This window comes from Hordeum vulgare, chromosome 4H, assembly GCF_904849725.1.
Source record: "Hordeum vulgare subsp. vulgare chromosome 4H, MorexV3_pseudomolecules_assembly, whole genome shotgun sequence".
NCBI lineage: Eukaryota > Viridiplantae > Streptophyta > Magnoliopsida > Poales > Poaceae > Hordeum > Hordeum vulgare.
In genome coordinates, this window is record NC_058521.1 from 76,641,424 (window position 1) to 76,658,969 (window position 17,546).

The window sequence follows — 17,546 nt, forward strand, 5'->3', positions numbered from 1 at the left end:
GCCGACGTGTGGAGTAATAGTAGTAGATGCAGAAAGTATCGGTCTACTTGTTTTGGACGTGATGCCTATAGATATAATCATTGCCTTAGATAACGTCACGACTTTGCGCGGTTCTATCAATTGCTCGACAGTAATTCGTTCACCCACCGTCTACTTGCTTTCATGAGAGAAGCCACTAGTGAACACTACGGCCCCCGGGTCTATTCGCAACTATCGTTTCCACTTTCACTTTTATTTTGCACTGTTTACTCTTTGCTTTCAGTTCTCACTTTCCAAACAATCTATAAGGGATTGACAACCCCTTCATAGCGTTGGGTGCAAGGTCTTTGTGTTTGTGCAGGTACTTGTGACTTGACGAGATCTTCCACTAGTTCGATACCTTGGTTCTCAAAACTGAGGGAAATACTTACCGCCGTGTGCTACATCACCCTTTCCTCTTCAAGGGAACACCAACGCAAGGCTCCAAGTCCGCGGGGAAATCCTTTGCATATTTTCCAAGGAAGTCCCTAAAGGTGTAGCCGTAGCAGCCGGATTCCTGGCGCCGTACCAGGGAAGGTCTGTTGTCACAGTAGCAGCAGCCCGAGGACCTCTTAGTCCTGGACTCCCTCAATGGTGTTCAGGAAGACGGTGGAGTTGTTGTTTTAGATCGTTGCCATGTTGATTCCCCCGGCGGTGCTCTGGCGCCACCGGAAGAGATGGGGAGAGAGCCACCCCTCCTTATTTTATTTATCAGCCTGTCCCTAGATGGGAGGTGAGTTTCCCCTCTGGTCCATGGCCACCATGGCTCCCGGAGGGCAGAAGCCCTCAGATTGGATCTCTATGTGTGTTTCTCTTCTGTTTCACATTCCTGTTTTCTGGTGTTTCACTGTTTCTTATTCCCGAAGATATGTAACTCCGATTGGGCTGAATTTTTTAGGGAATTTTATCCACATATTATCTTCATTGAGGATGAAGGACACCCCAACCGACCTTCAGGGTGGCCATAAGCTGGGTGGGCGCACCCTACCCTCACGAAACGCCCATCGAGCTTGTGGGCCCCTCGGACATCATTTGGCATTGATTCATTTTCCCCAAAATATACAATCCAAAATAAATATTCGTAAATTTTAATCGGGTTTGGACTTTCTTTGATATGGATTTTATACCAAACAAAAAACATGCAACAAACAAAAACTTGCACTCGGCACTGGATCAATATGTTAGTCCAAGAAAATCATATAAATTGTTGCCAAAGGTATATAAAACTTGTCAAATAATGGCATGAAATATTAAAAATTATAGATACGACTAAGATGTATCAAACTGTTGTGGACTTTCGATTCCACACCAAGGAGCAACATGATTTCTATGAGACTGTGCTTCTTGACAAGAGAACAGCAGTCACCGACATGAGGTATGTTGACTGGAAGTACATTGAAGACAATGTTGACTAATTCCCCCATGTTCATGAGAGCTTCACATTAATGGTCATTGCCACATTTATTGGGAAGGAGATGACAGTCTGGACTGATGAGTTGATCATGCAGTTTTACTCCACCGCACACTTCTATCCCGATCAAAGAATTGTGTGGATGTCTTAGGGATCCCCATACCAGTCCACGGTTGATGAGTGGGAAGCACTCGTAGGAGCCCCCAAGGTAGAGGATGGAGATGTGGATGTATACGAAGAGTCTAAGATGAATCACAACTTTGCGACCAACATGCACACTAATATTCCCAAGGAATATGTGAAGACCCACAAGTTTGGCTCAGTATACTTCTTGCTTGCTGGACTTCCCACCTCCAACATCATTATGAGGTATACATTTATGCCTAAGTCATAAGATGAGAAGATGGTAAGAGGATACTATATCGATATGATTCACCATGTCGATCGGAACACGGGTATCAGAGTGATGGATATCATTGTCGAGACCATCAAGAGGACATCTGTCGACCAGAAGAGGTATTGTGGATATGCACCATACATCCAAATTATCATTAACTCCAAGGTTGTGAGTAATGTATATCCACTTGATCACCCACACCTGCTACTTGAGCGTGAGTTCGAGGAAAACACAGTGATGATGGATCCTTCCCATCCCACTTTAGCTACGGCACATGCAGAGATGGAGTTTCAGGACCAGGCAGAGGCAGCTAGTGTCGCTAGTCCTCCAATGATCAAGATAGAAAATAATCGGTTGTCCACCTTGTTATTTCCACATAGAGGATTAATAAGAACATACCCAACCTTGCAAAGAACCAAGAGAGTCTAGAGCGGATCATGGAAACAAAATTTCATTCGCTAGAAGTCAAGGTGACTAAACTTGCTATTACTGTTAAGAATCTCAAGCAAGGGGTAGTTCATGTTGGGTTGAGTTCTCATGATGATGGCACCACACTTCCATGACTACCTAGTTCAAGACGATGACCATATCATCCATAGTACCAGCACCAGAGTTGAGACCTTCAGTGTCTGCACGAGCTCCCCCTTCTACTGTTTCCACCTTCAACACCTCTAGTTTCCACTCCACCAGCTCAGCAGATGTCCGTAGAAGCATTCGCGGATGCTCTTCTCCCAACTCCATCGACGACCACCACAGAAGCAAGTCAGAGGACTTCATCACACCATGGAGGAGATCCAGCCCAGAACAATGTTTAGCTCTATCCTATTCGATACTTTTAGTAACTTGTTGCCAAAGGGGGGATTTGTATAGATCATAAGGCTTTGAGTGAGTGTGTGATGCATTTTGAGTTACTTCTCTTGTTCTTTGATACATTTGGTTTTGCAGTTTTGCTTGTCTTGTGGCTTAAACTATGTTGTGTTTGATCATACGCTTTTTATGGTTGATGCTACTACTATCATTATGATATATGCTATGATCATTGACTTGTATGCTTGGTGTTGTGTGCATTACAATTCATTCTTTTTTTGTGCGCTCCACCAAGATGTATGTGTCATGGAAGAATGACCCATGATCCTAATCGATTGTGCATTTGCATTCAAACGCAAATACAAAATAATGCACAAATTTATGGGGGGATCTTCCGTATCACATACTTCTCAAAGTGATGATACTATGCATTGATCATATATTTTGTTGAAGCTTTGATCTATATGTTTATCATCAATTACCAAAAAGGGGAGATTAAAAGCACAACTTCCCCCTAGGTGGTTTTGGTAATTAACAACAATTCATTGAACTAATGAGTTTATCAAGTATATTTCAGGAAATTTCAATGAATGGATTGGCTAGGAATTGTGAGAAGGAACCCCTAAGATGCAAAGAACTCTTATTGGAAAAAGCTTCACGACTCTACATTTTCTTTTATGTGAGCAACCACAATTGAGTCCATAGGAAAGCCAATAATATTAAGAGGGTATGAGGTACTCATGATGATCTGGTTGCTCATGTGCTTAGAGATATGCCGCCAAAGACCTCAAACAAATCCTGATGCAAACCTTTGTCTTAAACCCTAAACACCAAATTCGGTACCGCCAAGTATCTCACTTCGAACCCACCGAGACGGAGTCTATGCCAAACCCTAGCACCTCGGTAGAACCGAGACTGGGTTTGGTGAAACCGAAAAATAGTGACCGACTTGTTGGAGTCAAGATTTTGAATTTTGAATTTCTGAGATTCCATATTTGGAACTTCTGAAGTACTAGAGCTGCCTAGGTTGAGAGAATCATTTTCACCGAGATGTTTCATTCGGTCTCACTGAAAAGCCAAAAGTTAGGACATTTTGCACTAGTCGGTAGAATCAAGTTTTAACTTTGGTTTCACCGAGTTGGGAAATCACGTTTTAATAGTTGGATCTTTGGAGATGGCTATAAATATCACTCCACCACTCTTATTCAAAGAGAGTGAGAGAGAGAGTACTCAGAACGTATATACACTCCCGCCATTCATTTTCGACGAGAGAACCACCTACTCATGTGTTGACATCAAGATATTCCATTCCTACCATATGAATCTTGGTTTCTAGCCTCCCCAAGTTTCTTTCCACCTAATCATCCTCTTCTACCAAGCCAAATTCTGTGAGGGAGTGACTGGGTGTTGAAGAGACTATCTTTTGAAGCACAAGAGTAAGGAGTTTATCATCCATACACCATCTATTACCTTTTGGAGAGTGGTGTCTCCTAGATTGGTCAGGTATTTCTTGGGAGCCTTCCAATTGTGTGGAGTTGAACCAAGAAGTTTGTAAGGGCGAGGAGATCACCTACTTTGTGAAGGTCTACCTAGAGTGATGCTAGTCCTTCATGGACATAATCCATGGTGGAGTAGACAAGGTTGCTTCTTTGTGGACCCTTCGTGGGTGGAGCCCTCCATGGACTCACGCAACTGTTACCCTCGATGGGTTGAAGTCTCCATCAATGTGGACATGTGATAGCACCACCTACCAGAACCACGCCAAAAATCTCCGTGTGTTCTTTGCATTTGATCTTCCTAACCCTCCTTTACTTATACTTGCTATGCCATTACTTTCTGCTGCAAAACTCATAGACTCGCATGTGTAGGGTGTGCTAGACTTGGTATAATTGCTAAAACTTGTGAACCGATAAAATCGGGAAAATGTTGAGTTTTAATTTGTTCAAGTAGTCTAATCACCCCCCCCCCTTGGGACATACTTCTGATCCTATACAAACAACTTTCTTTGCTTCATTCATCTTCTGGAAGAATGTATTTGAAAATACCTAACAACTCTGTGAAGCCCTAGTTTGATAGACCGCTTTGTGCTTTAAATTTGAGAAGCGCCAGTGTGGCACTCAACTTGGAATATTTATTTTTGCAACCTGGATACAGATCTTTCTTGAAACCTGCCATAATGGTTGGAAGATCATTGTACTAAGCTAAAACTGTTTATAGGCCCTCGAAATCTGCACTCATAACAGCAAAATATGGCATATCATCAAGTTGATCGGTGGCATTTGCGTCGGGGTCTTGGTTTTTCTATGGGGGGTTTGGCATGACTTTGTTCCATTTGTAGCTTTACTTCTTAGCCCCAAGGTTAAATTCAACATCCATCCATGCGACTCTGATCGGGGTTAGGCATCTCGCCGCCCTATAGGTTATCTTCATCCCGCGGATCTCCACCGTGTCTAGTCCAAGGTGTATATCCATCCATGAATCCCCGCAAGCATAAGTGGAATTCGACCTCCCCATATGTATGTCACTCTATATTGGTATATCTTGGCATGGACAGAGGATGTAATATTTTTCACCAACTCTCCTCTTTGTCCGGTCAGCCAATTTCATGATCTCATTCACGAGAGAAATATACTTTAAGAATGTTTGATCGTTCATCAACTGAGATTGTTGCATATGCACGCACACAAGGGTTAATCCAAAAATAAAATGGATAAATGGTTGCCCAAAGATGCGTGAATAAATCACAAGATTTTAGTTTCATAATTTACGGAGGGTACTCCATATTGTTATCCAGTCATGTGATGACAGCAATTAATGACCATTCAATTTACATGCAGAGTACTAACCTTATGAATTGAATACCTTAATTAATTAGTCGTGCGACGAGCTACACCCAGGAGACAAAGGAGCATGTGGTCGTGGTAGGCTGAGACAACATGGTCGATGGGCAACGCTTAGTGGGGCAACCGCGTGAAGTGTTAGCTCCACTATCTTGCCATCGACCGCAAGGGATGTTCTTCAATCACGCCGCCACCGACCTCGAGGATTGAGCTCCTCCTATCTCCCATCGTCGACTAAGGATTGACTTCCTATCACGCCGCCACCACCAACCGACTTAGGATTGACCTCCTATCCGGTTGCCGCTGCCTTGCCCGCCACCCTCATTCTATCACCATAGTGGTTGTTACTTTTACGGGTATCCGGAGAGCGGCTCTTTTACCCTGAGTATTGCATCCTTATATGTTCCTGGTTGTACATCATATACGGTTATGTTACGAGAACCGTGTATGACGCACGTTGTCATCTCACATGATTTGGTGTAGAAATCGTGTGTGAAGTTGTAAGTATCAAACACGAGCGCTATGTACAAACTGTGTGGTATACAACATAGTGAGATAAGTAGTTCCCCGACCGTTATCAGATCCCCATAGTTTCCCCATTTCCCCCAAATCCCTAGCCCCCGAATTACCTCGCTTGGTGCTGGGAATGCGGACGAGTGGTGTTGATGGTTTTGGTGGGCTGGTCCAACTCATATCATTGCTCTCGACGGCGTGATGGGCGACGCCGCCACGACGGCGATCACTGTCGAGCACTTGTCCAAGGTAATCAAAAGGACAGTGTACTATGGATCCGAGTCGTATTTTCAAGTCCCGATCAATCCTGATCATTTTATAGCATGTCCAGAGAAGCTCCCTCAATCCGCTCGTTGTTTCTTAGGAAAACTATCAATTGCCGGATCCGTAGTATGACTCATGTAGACTCCCGTAACATGAGTTCGAATACAAGTTTTGCACCACCAAGAAATACCAAAAGTTGAGTTATGTGCACGGACACACTCCTTCTCGGCATGTATGCGTGGAGGGATTCTATATTGGCACACGGTTTCTCGGTTGCACCTTAGAGGTTAGTGCTAAGTTCATCCTTTAAGTTGAGTTAAAGCACCCACTCATCTTGAATGTTTAACATTCATAGGGATATGAGGATTTTTTTTCCTTTGTTAACATGTTAGATGATGAATGGCAATGGTAGGGCTTGGAGTGTTATCACCAGACTTGTAGAAGATAACATAAAGCAGAAGAAGAGACTTACTGATCTCGAATGTGTAATCACTATGATGAAACTAGAAAGAATGGATCACATGCAACGAATGCAAGCAGGATATAAGAAGGAACTAGGATGTGTAGTTGTACTTGGCGCATTAGCCATCTTATATGCGTTGTTTGCAATGATGACTAGGGGTTTTGTTTGATTATTACTGGCTACATTAATAAGCAGAGGTCATCTATTGCTTGCCAACTGTCCTATGTTAAATGCTTGTTTGAGACACATTATGTTCAACTTAAGTGTTTGTGTAGTTAAACAATGCATCTAGCAAACCCTCTGAATAGCTAAACTGTACCGTGTTAAACGGCATATTGCACACATTTGGACGCTTCAACCCGTGTGCGTAATTATCACACTCGGAACTGTGCAACTGCAATAATTTAGAGAGATGTAGTACTCCCTCCGTCACGGTTTAGAAGGCACGCTTGGAAAATCTCTGGGACCAAGATAGGCGTCGATTGGTTGTGAGATGTAGCAGGTGTAAATGTAATGCGCCTAATCAACTGAGAAAATACTGGTACTAATGTGTGAGCAGCAAATTGGGAGGACGCATGCATGAGTAGTACTAGTACTAATTAATAGGAGTAATTGCTTTCACGCCTTAAATCTTGTCTATTTTGAAAATACACGCAAGTTTAACTGTGCCTTCTAAACCGTGACGGAGGGAGTACTAGTAATTGCGATTGATTATATCAGAATTCTAACTACCTCCAAGTCACCAATATAACCCGTCAATCCCTCGCTTCAATTGACATTCCTCTTTTTGTCATACCCGCTTCAGTCGCCACCTTCTTCATCATCCCGACCGGTCGCGCAACACACTTACACACACTTGCAGTTTCGCTTACTCTTGGTTTGTATACTTAGCACATCCATGTTGGGCGACAGCAAGGACGACAGTTCCGCCAGTCTGGCACCCAATCTAAGATCAACCTCGGAATCATCAGGTTGGTCTTCCATGAGTTTGTTGTCGAGCCCTAACCGCCAATATATTCAGTTAATGGAAGGAACATCGCCGGCCGAGTTACCGGACGACGGCCAGATGTATTTTGAGGAGTTATCGAAGGACGAAGAGGACGACAACGATGAGTAGAAGGAGGAGGAATGGTCAAACGAGGAGGCCGACGATGAGGACATTGACGACAACAACAGTGACGAAGATGGACATCCAACCGTCAGCTGCCGGAAGCATCCACATTAAGACGATGTCACAAGGCCATCCAACAACAAGAAGAACAAGAGGGAGTGAAGCAGAATGTATATCTCCGTCGTTGTTCGCTCATATTAGTTCCATATTTCTGTTTCTCGTGTCGAACTCATCACAAATTTTTAGCAATACAGATTCGATAACGATCTTTCACATTATTGCACACAGTTTGTTTCTTCAATTGTGTGCCCTGTCGAGCACACAATTCATAAAAGAAAATTGTATGTGTTGTCTAGAATTATCACACACAATTCTGATTATCGACCTGTTTGAAAGGTATCACACACCTCTTGCTAAGCCAAATCGTGTGTGTTCTTATGGATCATCACAAACAATTCATATGAGTGACATGTATGCCTTCTATCGCACACATAATGATTTGAGTAACCATTTGCGTTATTCTTGGTCATCGTAAACAGTTCATCTGAGTGAATTGTATGTGTCGTCTATCGCGCACATCTATATTTTTGCCACCGTTTGCTTTATTTTGTCTCATCTCAAATAGTTTGTATGGATCAACAGTATGCCACGTATCGCACACACAACTCTTACCCGAATCCTGCATGATGGATAGGCCATCGCACACAATTCGTTTTATTGATGACGGTTCTAGAACTGTATCGTTTGTGATTCATGCATTGCACACAGTTTGGTCGAAGTGTCCCACATACATGTGTCATCTTAGGACCTTCGTGAAGTAGTGAGCACCGGTAATTCCTCTGAGTGCGTCCCATGTTTTGTATCTATCTTGGACTTCCCCTTTATCGTAAACAAAGGTAATTTCCAGTGGGGTGTTGCCAAGATCATCCACCTCCACATCTACACGATACTTCTAGTAACCAATAACTTCTAACTTTATTATGTCTCTAAAAAGCTCCTAGTCCACCACCTCTACCAGAACTACTAACAGAAAAAAAATTGTTGTAACCTAAAGAAACTGATAAATTTTCTATCGTAGACCTGTTAATCTGAGTTTCGAGGATACATAGGATGGTTGGGGGAAAACACTTTGGTAAGGTACAAAGCTAATGAATTGTTGAATGGTAGCCAGCCCCACGACATTTCCAACACATGATACTCATTGCTCCCGATGGTCCTCACTATGGAGGTTGTCGATCCATTTGTTATGTTTGTATCCACTACAACACTGTCACTTACTTTCAGCTTCTTCTTATTAGCACTCTTTTGAGGTGTTCCTCCTCCACTAGCGGACCCCCCCCCCTAGTCCTCAAATTGGTTGGCTATGATCATGGTGTTTCCTAGGGAATGGTTGTTGTGTTGGGGATCACCGGCTCTACATGTCTCGAACTTGGGTGTGTTTATGCTCTTTTTCCAATATTACAGGGTCATCTTTCTAGTTGTTGGGGATCTCATCCACCTGTTTCTCTTGATCAATATCTGGTTCAGCATTAAATCTCCAATTCTGGTTCCGAACGTACTAGAGTTGCAACCCAATTGCTATTGCATGGCCCCAACACGACTATAACTTATGGCGAGAGGATGGGTTGTCGGCCAATTTCATGTCCATCACTAAGGTTACAACTCCAAGTATTGCAAACCAAATATAATTGCATGACCACCAATGCGACTGCAACTCATGGCAAGAGGACGAGTTGCATGCCCATAATTTTTTTATGTGTTCATGATTTTATTTTTATTTTTTCGAAAGTCATATTCTTTTCATAGAATTGTGAATTTTTAAAACTTGTGTTTTTTTCAAATTTATGAACTTTTTCAAATTTAAAAATTACAAAGTCACACGTTCATTTACGAAAAGTCTTCAAATTCATGAATGTTTACTAAATTCACAAATATTTCTTCAAATCCATGAACATTTAAGCCGTAACTTTAGTTTTAATATGTTATATATTAAAATTGATTAGAAAAATGTGCAGAACATGAATATGATGTTATTTTTACCTGTTAATCACTTTTAAATGTTGTTTAGGGATAGATTCAAAGGCTTCAAAACCAATCAATCTTTTAAACCCTAACTTCAATTTTAACATTTTATTTATGGAAATTGATTAGAAAAATGCATAGAATCTGAACATGATGTTGTTTCACATGTTAATACTTTTTAAAGTGATGTTTAGGATGCAACATTAATTAGTAGTGCACGGTCTGTCTTTCTTTCGTACCGATGTCGATTTAGATTTAAATTGCTATGACCATGCATGTCCCCCGACAAGAGCGGGAAGAAGAATAAACAGCAATGCTAATAAGATCACATGTTGAAATAAAGGACATGGGCCTATTTGGGTTTTGAGTCATGGTTATTGTGTTAGGGGCGTGTGGTATTTGTTTTCTTCCGTTGCAACGCATGGGCTCTTTTGCTAATAATAATAGTAATAGCAGTAGTAGTACTAGTACTAGTATAATAATAATAATAATAATAATAATAATAATAAAGGGGCTATTGCTTCTGATGCTACGTCATGTAAATTGCCCTAAAAGTTGCAAAATATTACCCAAAAAACATTTCACACACGAAAATTCCCTTAATGGATTAGCCCATGTAGGGACATCCTATATTGCGCTCTACCCGCTGAGAGATGAAGCAGCACGCCCATTTGGGCCAGGCCATGTCCGGGTGGCCTGTTTTTCTATTTTCACCTTTATTTTCTTTATTATTTTATATTTTCATTATGTTCCACATTAAATAGCTTAGAAATAAAAAAACTAATCGGAAAATTAGAAGAAAATGAGAATTTGAACCAAAAGTTTAGTAAAACAATTTGTGGATTAAGAAAATATTCATGATTTTTTCATAAAATGATTGCTTATTAAAAAATGTTTGAAATTCTGTAAACAAATGTTTAGGAAATAAAAAAGTGTTCCCAAGTTTCTAAAGTTTGTGTATTAAACAGTGTTAATAAAATTGAACAAAATTTTGCCAATTCAAAAAAAGGTCATGAATGAGAAAATATCCTTAAAATTCAAAAATTCTTCATGACTTACAAAATACTTTATTCATTCACAAATTGTTCGATAATTCAAAAAATGATCATGCATTTCCGAAAGTGTTTGTTAAATCAAAAAAATGTACGTTAAATCAAAAGAATGTTCGCGAAATTCACAAAATATTCTGCTAATTTACTAAAAAAATGCCCATGATTCTATAAATGTTTGCCAATTCAGGAAATTTTTTAGAAAAATTCAAATAAAAAATAAAATATAGCAAATAGCATAGAATGTTCATGAATCCAAAAATGTTCTTGATTTTACAAAATGTTCAAAAATTTGTAATAGTACTTCATTCACAATTTTAAATATGTGCAAGATTTTTAAAAAATATTCATGATTTCATGAAATTAAGAGTGATAGTGTATCTTTATGATGCAACAAAATGTGATCATGCCCATTGAAGATTATGAAAATAAAATCTCCCACTATAATGCACGGGGCCTTTTGCTAGTACTCCTTCTGTAAACGGATATAGAAGTGTTTAGATAACTAAAATAGTGGTCCAAATACTCTTATATTTGTTTACGAAGGGGATACAACCGAAAGACTAACACATATGGGATAGTTGGAGCGTGTGACTATCTCTAGCATTGAGCAAGTCCTGGCTTGGGACTCGCTGAAGGGCGCGAACGAGCTGGCACGGCCCATGAGTGTGAGAGGCAACATCATTTTTCTTTTATTTTCCTTTTTGTGTACTTTTGTTTATAATTTAAAATATTCCAAATATAAATATTACAGAAAACACTCTTGAAATAATGCTTGAATAAAATTTAACAATCATTTTAAAAAATATGAACAAATATTTGAAAAATATTGAATAAGTATTTGAAAAATGTTAAACAAATATTCAAAAATATGTTGAATAACTATTTGAAATAATATTGATCGTGTATATACAAATGTAATATAAGTATTTAAAAGTATTGAACAAATATTTAAAACGAATTGATCATATGTATATATAAATGTTGAATAAGTATTTAAAAATGGTGAACAACTATTTGAAAAAAAATGGTCATGTTTATAAGAATTTTGAACAAGTATTTAAAAAATATTGATCATGTAGATAAACAGGTAAAATGAAACAAAAATAAAAAAGGAAAAAAGGAAAAAAAATGAAAACTGTAAAAGATACATATTAAATCAAAGGAAAAGGAAAATGAAAAAGACTAAAGAAACAAATAAAATCAAAGAAACAGAGGTAGAAGGAATTGAAAAATGAAAAACAAAAAGCAGAGAAGGAGAAAAAAGAGAAATATGAAGAAAATAAAAGGAAAAAAGGAAAATTAGTGAAAAAAAGAATAACAGAGAAGAAAATTGGAGGGAAAGACAGCGCGCGTAGCGGATCTGCCAAACACTGTAGTGCTCTTAGCGAGAGCTGCTTCCTCTTTTTATTTTTATTTTTGCGAAATCGAGAGGTGCTTCCCTTCTCGCTTAAAGCGAGAAATAACGCTTTTTGTCAAGAAAAATGAAAAGGTGAGAAAAATCGCACCAGATCAAGCGCTCAAGGTCAAACGAGTGACGTCATCTTTACTTAGTATGTTAGATTTTGAGCCACGCTTACTTGCGACCGTTTGTTGGAAAAGATGACATTTTCCAATATTTTGCCTGACAGTTTCAAGATTTTAAAGAATGACATTTTCTCTAGAAGAACATGGCAGTTTTTGGTAAAGATGACTTTTTTTCTTTAAATATCACAATCTGGATGGAACGGCTGTGCCGGCGTTTGGTGGACCTTTCCATTTAGGCATTGCACGAGCCTGATCGGTGGGCTTGAATTTTGTATGCTTAAAAAATCTACTAAAACCTAGAATAAACTTAACTAATAATAAAGCAAATAGTATTTCTGGTTGTACGTCATTAAAATTGCTCCTGAAGTTGACTAATGGTTTGTTTGGTTTCAAATAAGTCACCAACTTATAAGTTTAAAAGTGTAAAAAGTGACTTATTTTACCAAATAGACCCAACTTATAAGTCACCCCAACTTATAAGTCATAAGTTGCTTCACCCCGACTTAAAACTTATAAGTCATCCACTTTTGCGTGGGTCCCACCATCTTTTCGGCTTTTATAATATAAAACAGGATGAGAAGGTGTGGTCAGGTGACTTATAAGTCAGATGACAACCAAACAGGCGTGACTTATAAGTCACTGATTTTAAGTCACCTGACTTATTGAAACCAAACAGGCCCTAAAACTATCCACCAATGCCACCTATATGTTACAATACCGATTCGGTTTTTGAACTCCGATTCAGCTCTTCCTTTTAACTGAAGAAAAGGTGGTCCCCTTATTTCATCACTACCACATCATCAGCCCAATTGGTTGGGCGCTCATGGTTCCACTCTAGAGACCGCAGTTCGATCCCATGATCTCCCATTTTTCTCCCACGTTTTCTAATAGATCATGTATTTAAAAAACTTTAAATGTAGAAAAAAAAAATCGATGCATAACAAAAACATATACAAAAATATACAGTGTGCATGCAACAAAGTAGACATAAAAAGTATAATTTTTCAAAAATGTTAATCATGTATTTGAATAATGTCAAACATGTATTTCAACGTGTATATATAAAATGTTTCTGATGTCATCCGCAAAAAAAGGGTTTCTAATGTATAAAAAATGTACAATGTTGTTTATACAAGCTTTACGTAAACCAATGGCTTAGCTTTGAATTTTCATATTGTTTTAAGCTTTTTTGCTAATGATTTTTTTAAAATATCGATGTTGATACGCAACCTTGAACATTTTACATGCATAGACTTACAAATTGATTATTTTAGATGGAGTTGTCTAATATTTTTACAACCAAATTAAAACTTTATTTGGATTACAAATACAAACAAATATATCAACAAGACAAAAATAATACTCCTACGCATATGCTATCATTAATTAATAAAACATACTTTGCTATTTTTATCATAATGCAAATATTTATGGGCATCATCGAGAAGGAGAGAGATCATGCAACTTGAAACATCAAGTAAGATCATATTCATATTTATTAATTATATGTTCATTAATAATATAAGTTCATAAGACATAAATTTAGATTATTTGAAATACATGTACTCAATATACTTTCAAGCTTTTATTTCTTAATTTGTTCATTAAATATGCATCGAGTTGGTGTATACTCCTCTCTAACTAAGCATATTGAACGTATTAAAATTTTCTCACAGAGAGAGACCTTTAGGACTGACCATATTCAAACATGTTTTCGTTGTGTGAGCTCTCAGACCACTGTCGGTAACATAAATGTGATGCTATTTGGAACTAAAAAACGTGCACCTATTAAGATCTTGAGTCATGGTTATTGAATTAAAAATGTGTGTTAGTTTTTCTCCCGTTGCAACTCACGAACTCTTTTGCTATAATAAATAAACAACAGCAAAAGGAATAAACTGCACTGCAGTCGTATCGGTACATTTTCCTTTTTCCGATCCCGAGTTCCAGCCGAAAGAGCGGAAACGCACGCCCGGGCGGCACCGAATATAGCGTCCTCTAGACAAAGTCCCATTAATGGAGATATAGCGTCTCCTTCTGAGTGTGCATCCAGCGAAGCACGTACGTTCTCGCGCTGCATGCAAACGGCCACGCGGCGCACCCCATGGCTGCACCGCCCAGACGTGGAACCCCCCCTCTCCCTCCACGATGCATCCCATGACTCACATATATGTATGTACACACTGGAGCGCTCCATGCTCAGATCAATTACGATCGATCGAGGAACCCGGGCACAGTATGGCCAAGGTATAGGACAAACAAAACCTTCTCTCCCTTCCAGGTGATTTGTCATAGCTCGTCGTACGTGATTCTTAAGATGTTTCTCTCGTTCCGGTGTGGCAGAGGAGGGCGAAGAAGGCAGCGGCGGCGGCGGAGGGCGTCGTGGAGAAGGAAGGGGGCAAGGCGCCGCCGGTGAAGGATGCGCCGGCGAACGGGGTGGTGGTAAGCGTGCCAGTCCACTGCGATGGCTGCGCCAGGAAGCTTCGCCGGTCTCTGCTGCGCCTCGAGGGTAACATGAACGTGGATGGCTGGAAGCACATCCGGAATTCGTTTTTGTATTATTAGCTTTGTTTGTATAGGTGTTTCAGCTAAGTTTTTGGTGTGATGATAAAAGGGGTTGATGAGGTGATCGTGGATCACTCGACCGACACCGTCGTGGTAACTGGCCAGAGAGCGCTGGAGAACCCGATCATGGTGGTCGACGCGGTCAAGAGGAGGACCGGGAAGAAGGCGCTGCTGCTGAGCCCATCGCCGGAGAAGCTGCCACCGCCGGTGAAAAGCGAGGATACCAAGAAACAGGGTGCAGGGGCGCCAGACATGAAAAACGACGTAGCGGAGCTCGACATGGTATTTACTGAATCAATTCCATTCTGGGTTTTTTTTTACCTTGTATATTTATACAGGTGTTTTTAACCACCTTTTTGTGATATTAATCATTATTGTGACCAGGAAATGGTTGTGGTGCTCAAGATCGAATTGCACTGTGAAGATTGCAGTGAGGAGATGAAGAGGAGGATACTCAAGATAAAAGGTATTGATGTACACCGTATGTTAATACATCGCTAAACTACTCGACTTCCTTGCGTTGTTTGTTGCAGTATTTATACAGTGCGGTTGCAAACTGTTGATCAGGAGTGGAGGAGGCCGTGCCGCACATTAAATCTTCACAGCTGATGGTGAAAGGGATGGTCGAGCCGGCAACCCTAGTAGGATTCATCCACAAGTGCACGGGGAGGAAAGCGGCCATTATCAGAGCCGAGCCACTGCATGAGGATACGCCGGCGGCAGCCATGGATGAGGCTACGCCAGCGGATGCCGGCGCCAAGAACCAAGAATCATCCAATATTCTGGAAAACAAAAATGAAGGGGTGGAAGAAGAGACCAAACAAGCGGTGAACGGGGCAGGAGGAGAAGAGGCTGAAACGGAGAAGCCAACCAAAGGGGGTGGAGATGGGGTTGAGAAGGAGACGGTTATAGAGGAAAACCAAACGAAGGATCACCTATTCAAACTGCATGTGCCGGCGTCAGTTGCTGTGGTGGCGCCGGAGGCGGAGAAGATGATGGCCATGAACGGCCTCTGCCAGTACAACTACCACCCAGCGGCCTACGCTTATGCGTACCCGCACTATGCTTACCAGCAATACCACCAATACCCATATGCTGGCAATCCTGCAACGTATGTGCCGTATCCGCAGCATTATCCGCCACAGACTTTCAGCGAACAGAGCCCAGAAGCATGCACCATCATGTGATGTAATGAGCCGTGTGTACGTCGCTTCCATGGTACTATAAGCCATCGTACATGGAATAAAAAATCACGTCATGTAGTGAACTGTGTGTACCTTCCATGTTACAAGTCCTCTTATATGGAATAAAACATCTGGTTACTGCAATGTATAAACAATAATACATACTGTATCCTTTCGAAGAAAGGCAAAAGGTTTACGAATGTCATATTTTACTCTGAGCTCAAATGTTTCCTCGTAAATAGTAAAATTTAAAATGTAGTAAAAAATTCAAAAAATTCTGAATTACTTTTTATGATAAAATTTAACAAATGTTTTATATGCATATCAAAATTCAGTATGAAATAACATTTATGAAAGTCACGGTAAAAAAGATCAACAGTTCAAAATATATTCAAAACTAGCATTTTTGAAGCATCGATTTTGTTTTTTGTCATGACTTCCACAAACGTTATTTTGAGCTGAAATTTTGCAAACATACAAAATATTTTATAAAGTTTATAAAAAAAAATTGATTTTTTAAAAATCACTATTTTTTTAATTTACTATTCATGAGGGAGCATATGAGTTCGGAAGAAAAACTTCATGTCTAAAGATTTGCTTTTTCATTAATTAAGGAGGGTAAGAAACAAGGTTCATTACAGACCTCTCACCGGCCACACAGGCGAGAGAGACCCATCAAGAAATTCTCAAGAGGTAACTCACTAAGAGCCTTACATAAACATTTAAAGAAAATACTAATGGGAATTACTCTCCCGAGTCCCGACATCATGGATCTCAGGTGCTTGGCGCCAGCCTTTTGCCACATACGTCGATACAGCATTCCGCTTTGATGACTGCCGGTCGAGTACAGAATGTCGGTTAATCGGCAAAGGACCATGATACCGAGTGTACAAAGAAAAACGCTGGGCAATGGCCTGAAACTCAAATATATATATATATATATATATATATATATATATATATATATATATATATATATATATATATACTCTACCTCCAATGGTAGTTACCCGCACACTAGCTGCCGTTGGATCTCGCCTCAGTCCGAGCTTTGATTAACGGGTTAGATTATAAATACAGTCAATTCCGCTCGCGAGCACCTGATAAAAAATGCAGCCTTATGCTTCCGATCTCCATTCCTCCTATTTATAATTACCCGGCCTTATCCAACGACCTGCTAGCTTTCGGATCTGGGCAGCCGCATGCATGCATACACGTTGGACCCTCTTATATGTCTCAGCATCAACAAATTCAGTTACGGCTGCCAATGGTGATTACACCCAATTGGATCAGGAGAATGGAAGGTACATCTTCTATAAGAAATCTTTCATACTCTTTCTCATCGGTTTCTTGTTTCCTTCTTGCCTCATTTCTC

The 17,546-nt window shown here is 40.0% G+C and overlaps 1 protein-coding gene across 1 annotated transcript; it reads left to right on the forward strand.

Moving 5' to 3' along the window:
• Positions 1 to 14,573: 14,573 nt before the first annotated feature.
• Positions 14,574 to 16,383, forward strand: LOC123446158 (heavy metal-associated isoprenylated plant protein 7-like). Its single transcript, XM_045122838.1, has 5 exons — positions 14,574 to 14,669; positions 14,766 to 14,931; positions 15,037 to 15,269; positions 15,372 to 15,453; positions 15,555 to 16,383. Exons 1-5 carry the CDS (start codon positions 14,580 to 14,582, stop codon positions 16,172 to 16,174), a joined length of 1,191 nt encoding a protein of 396 aa, XP_044978773.1. The 5' UTR covers positions 14,574 to 14,579; the 3' UTR covers positions 16,175 to 16,383.
• The last annotated feature ends 1,163 nt before the right edge of the window (positions 16,384 to 17,546 follow it).